This window comes from Limulus polyphemus, unplaced genomic scaffold, assembly GCF_000517525.1.
Source record: "Limulus polyphemus unplaced genomic scaffold, Limulus_polyphemus-2.1.2 Scaffold218, whole genome shotgun sequence".
Taxonomy (NCBI): domain Eukaryota; kingdom Metazoa; phylum Arthropoda; class Merostomata; order Xiphosura; family Limulidae; genus Limulus; species Limulus polyphemus.
The window spans coordinates 410,586-416,268 of record NW_013665828.1 but is presented as its reverse complement, the minus strand read 5'-3'; the positions used below and the strand labels follow the sequence as shown (position 1 = coordinate 416,268).

Below are 5,683 nucleotides of genomic sequence, written 5' to 3'. Positions count from 1 at the left end.
TAACGGAAATATAATGAACAGTATAATATGTCTGTATTTACTGAACGTTGGTAAAACAATCCTCAGAGAAGATCCAGGGGTTATCTTCTGTTCCCAAGGCTGACAACATTGAAGCTCAAGTTCTACATTTTCCTAAGTATTAAACGCTTCGGAATTTTTATATCTAGGCCTCTTCGGGGGGGGGGGGAACATTATATAGCAAGTATATTACATAACTAAATTAACTGATAAGATTTCCTCCCTAAGAAAACACATTTTATTTACCCTTCACATACAAACAAGAAAGTTTCTTTGCATAATAATACATTATACATTACGCTAAATCAGCTAAATCCAAGCTACACTTGAAGCCACAAAAATGAGAGCATATCCCAAGGCACGTTAGAAAGAAAAAACCCGACTATCAATCATGTATTTTACATATTTATTTATTTTTTTGGCAAACGTTTAAAAGACGGTTTGAATTTTAATTAGCAAACAAAAGGAACAATAAAATTCCATGTTGAAATGAATATATATAATTATATTGTTAACACAATGCAACAATGAAGTTACATGAGCGACAACGAGACTGAATTCTGACAACCCTTGAGGGCATGAATGTTTCAAACATTAACTGTTATAGCTATTTCTTAAATGCACAAAAGGGTAATTTTACATTAGTTTCATTACTACGATCCTTCAATAATACGATTCTGGGTTAGGTATACTGGGAAACAATGAATGCATACAAGAAAGAAGCGTTATCAATGGAATGGACTATCACTTATAAAGTACAACTTCATCCAGTTGTAATCATTATGTTTTAAACTGAAGATCCATTATGATATATAGCTCCCAATTCTGGGAACCTGTCGTTCAGTCTTCATATTCAACAAGTAGTTAAAACTCTCAGCAAAACCTTCTCTTAAAACAGCAGTGTTATTTTCAAGAAACCCTTTTGTTGATCATATCAACTAACAGAAAAGCCTTACATGGCAAGCAGTTATACTGCTTTTATTAACAGGATTAAATAAGTACGTAAATTATGCGTTACTTAAAAACTGCTTACATTCTCCTTAGATAACTTAAATGACTAAAACACAATAATACTTTGTATACAGACGAAATCCATGTACCCAGAACAATATTTTGTTTTACGTAACGTTAGAATTAAAATAAATTTAAAACAGCAAAAAGAGTAGTTTTATCATTTGAGTTATGACACTCCCAATTTGTCAAAAGGGGTGGGGTCGCTTCAGTTATGATACTCCCAATATGTCCAAGTGGGGGATCACTTCAGTTATGACATTCCCAATATGTCAAAAGAGGGAAGAAAATCACTTCTTTTATAAGTCAAACTTTCTTCACTTAAAACGTATGAAGAAAAGCTTTTCAAAAACATATTTGCTTAGATTACTAACAGAGAAGGAGCAGTGGGAGAGGGAGGGAGCAAAGAGGACAACTGTCTCCTAGCGGTCATTAAGGGGCTCACATATTCTAGTCTAAATCACAACAAAATGTATAAGTTAAGTTATCTATTGTTAAATAGTGTAAATGAGGCCATATATCATCACCTATGTCTGCTGAGTTATGTCACTAACTGACAAGTGGTATGCGATGTTTAAAATATTACATCATTTAGGGGTTTTGAAATGCCAATTTGCCCCCTCCCGTCCCTAAACAATGAGACCTTAGAACCGTCCCTGAATTTACTAAAATATAACTAAAGAAAAATAAAAAAAAGTTATGTAGGGATCAATCTGTTGGATATGAACTCGTCTTTAGGACCACACTAATAATGATAATCATTCACCACAACGTTGAAAGCTTGGTTTTAGTTTTTTGTCTGTTTTTGTAGGTAGTTTCTTTCCTATAGCTTATTTACATATGTAGATATTTCTGGTAATTTGTGAAACAAAAATGTCCACCCATTAGTGTGTAAAAGCAATTAATCCCCAAATAACAGAGTACAACGATATAATTTATACACGTATATTTCAAAAGACCCAGAAGCTCAAGCGATTTCGAATAATTGACTATTCTTCTCCAGAAGCAAACATTGCCCTTTTTAATTTTGGAAACAAATCAGTCAAATATTCGAAAATCTTCTAGTTCCCGAGACTTTTGATATCTACTAGTTTTTTGTTTTATCCTTTGTGCTAAATCTTTCATCATAGTTGTTTTACCTAAATATATTCTTTATTATATTGTAGAATATCTAGTTTAACGATTGTAGCATGAGATGTTATCATTATATGTATATGGTTCTGAAGAAGATGGATATTTAAATCGCTGACCAATCACCATGATGTAGTTTTATATTGTATTTTTTACTTATTTTAACTTATTCCCGTTTTCAACTTTGTTTATAATAATTTGGCAAACATTTTTTTTAAAGTAACGTACCGTTTTATCAACGAATTCATATGTTAATATTTGTGTGTGTATGTGTTGTTCTGTTTTTATTTTTATTTTGTTGGTCTGTGGTCAACACACTTTGGGAATTACACAGCCTAATGTTTCTATGATCACAGCCTTACAGCCACCAAATGTTGACATGGTCGACATGATTGGACTATTTGTTTTCATCATCGAGAAGGCCTTGTGTTGTCCATTAGCATTAGCTTCAGGAAGTGAGCAAAAACTAGAACGACGAGTACGTGACTAAAAGATGTATCTGTTCCCTTTGCGCCATTTCTCTCACTGCATCCACCTATAATGATAATAACTTATTTTAAGAACAACAACAACACAACTTCAACTGAAAGATTTATATTACGGAAGTAATTCGTGTTCAGAATAATGACGTAGATAAAGTATAACTTTATTTATCATGAAGAAACACTCATGGTTAAGTTACTACGTTACATTATGCGACTTATTGTGAAATACACCTTAACTGAAAACATGCAGGCTATAATTTGTGAATATAATGGTGGTTAAATAATTCTTCTGGAAAAAAGTATCATACAATTTCATAATGAAATTACTGAAAGTTCTGAACAAGAACCAGACTTTATACTATTACATTCGCTTATTATTAATTTTTCAATGTGGTGAAGCGCTTAACGTATCATGGTTTAGCAGATTGTACTTTTAAGCCTATTACTTTATAAACATAAGGCTTGCTGGAAGTGTCCAGCCTGAACATCAGTAGCTTTACGCGGTTTTGACGCATTTTTATGCTACTTTATATGAAACAAAATAAGTTCATAAGCTTGTAAAAGGTACTGTAAACTCTTTAATATAATCTTGTTTATTAAAGAGAAGAAAAATGCAAGAATAGAATTCAAACAATTCTTTGGTAGGATACTCTTTCTGAAAGCAGACATAATAAAAATCGCCATTTTTTTCATTAGGCTTAGAAGACTTTTTAGAGATTAAACAGTAAATACGTTATCTTAATAAAACAATTATTTATAAAAAACAAGCCAAATGTTCATTTCATTTCTTCAAACCAAAGCAAATAATTATCTATAAAAAAATATAATTTAATTCGATTTCTTCAAGCCAAAGCACTGAACAAATTTCATGGTTTGTTCGCAGTGGTTTCGTTTAAGCCTTGCCAAAGTAAATTCTTTGAACTTTATAGCTAAGTTTCTATATTTAAATACATACATTTTCTTATATTTTATGTACGCATATTCACTCCATTTTCCTTATTATACGTTCTTACTTTAATTTACTAAGTTATAGAATACTTAAACACTTTTATTTCATATGAATAGTGAGTGACTAACAGAAAAACAAGTTACTATGGTTTTGATTGCATTAGTTTAGAGATAACTCGAGCATGATTAAAGACTGAAATTACTTTACGCATTATTTCACTTAACTGGACCTATATTTAAAAAAGTTGAGTATTACGTTATATTAGAAACACAATAAATATGATATTTAAGCTAGCACCAAATATAATTCATTTTCTAGTTAACTATGATTAACACATAAACACTTTAATTTTAAGAAAGACTGAGTTTGAATAAGGTTTTCAAACTTTAAGTGAAATGAATTTAATTTAATACATTTTATGGAATACAACTGCTGTAATTTAATACATTTTATGGAATACAACTGCTGTAATTTAATACATTTTATGGAATACAACTGCTGTTGTTTTAATTATTCTTGACTCCCAGAGAAATTAGATACCATTTGGAAATGCTTAGAGCTAGCTTAAACATAAATATAATGTATTAATGATCGACGATTTCCGTAAGTATAAACCACATTTTATAGTAACACTTATAAAACCTTTTTTTTCCCTTTGATCTGCTATTGTCACAAGTGTTAACTTTCTTCTGACAAAAAACGCCATTATTTCTGTCGTTTGACCGTGCTCACAATTAATGTATATACGTAAAACTAAAAAAATAAGTTAGTTGTTAAATATCTGCTTTACGGATGTTAACAACAACAGCTAAAAAGGACTTTGAAAATTAAAAATATAAATTCACTAGTAACACGTATACTTTTAGAATAAATGTGAGGTTGGGAGAGAGAAAGTTACATATAACGCACAAAAGGCACTAACCATGCTATGAAAATGTAATAATTACCTAGTTACTTTGATTTAAAAAACGACAAAATCTGTCGCAAAAAATGGGATCTTATATGTGACATCAAACTATAAAACAATATTGTACTATCTGTGGACATTTTTTTACTCATGAATGAAAGGCTCTTCTTACGACGTTAAGCTGGTAGGAGTAGAGCTGGTCCTTCTAAAGCATAGAATGTTGGTTTATCAAGCATCTGTGTACAATCAATATATAAGTATTAGTAGAGTTTTCTCTACAATGTTTTCTTTTCAGTTATGTATTAGACATTTTATCTTTATATGAACATAATTAGTCTTTTTATCGTTTCCAAAGGACGTCCGACTTTAGACGTTTGAATAGGGAACCACGTGATCCTGCGAACATGCAGATACTATGTAATGACGTTACCTTGACATTTCTCCAGTTTTCCGAAGGCAAAGTTGTCATAATTAGTGTCTGGAAATTTGTTTTTCCTGATTTCTAGCTGTCTCTGTACTTCAGGTCATTAGTCAATCGGTTAGTTAGAAAGACGTTGAAAAGCACAGGATCTACGAGCTACTGTATATATATTTATCTTGATGATCTCCTTCGGAAGGGGAAGGAACTTGTAGGTTTGTGAAGAAGCATCTAACATTACTAGTTATCATAATGATTTTTTTTACACTGTTGATTAATAACTACTATTCTAAATATTTTGAAAACTGTCCCTTGTCACTTTAAGAATTAGCTTCTACTCGATGAGAGAAAAGTACATTTTGGTTAAAATAACTGTATGTCTGTAATCATAATCTGCAAAACTCTAGTTTATACTGCTCGTTTTCTCTAACAAATTAATAGTAATAGATTTTATTTTGTATGATTATTATTACAAACATGTGATCATTTTGTATGATTATTATTATTACAGACATGTGATCATTTTGTATGATTATTATAATTACAAACATATGGTTATTTTGTATGATTATTATTATAATTACAAACATATGGTTATTTGTATGATTATTATTATTATTATTACAAACATATGATCATTTTGTATGATTATTATTATTACAAACATGTGATCATTTTGTATGATTATTATTATTATTACAAACATATGGTTATTTTGTATGATTATTATTATTATTACAAACATATGGTTATTTTGTATGATT

General features: G+C 30.3%; 1 protein-coding gene across 2 annotated transcripts in view; it reads right to left on the bottom strand.

Moving 5' to 3' along the window:
- Nucleotides 1-233: 233 nt before the first annotated feature.
- Nucleotides 234-5,683, bottom strand: part of LOC106478505 — a 105,478-nt gene continuing 100,028 nt past the window's right edge. For both annotated transcript variants that reach the window (XM_013939056.2, XM_022382121.1), the window contains exon 14: nucleotides 234-2,695. In XM_013939056.2, the coding sequence (XP_013794510.1) occupies nucleotides 2,571-2,695 (125 nt within the window). In that variant the 3' untranslated portion in view covers nucleotides 234-2,570. The remainder of the gene's footprint in view (nucleotides 2,696-5,683) is intronic.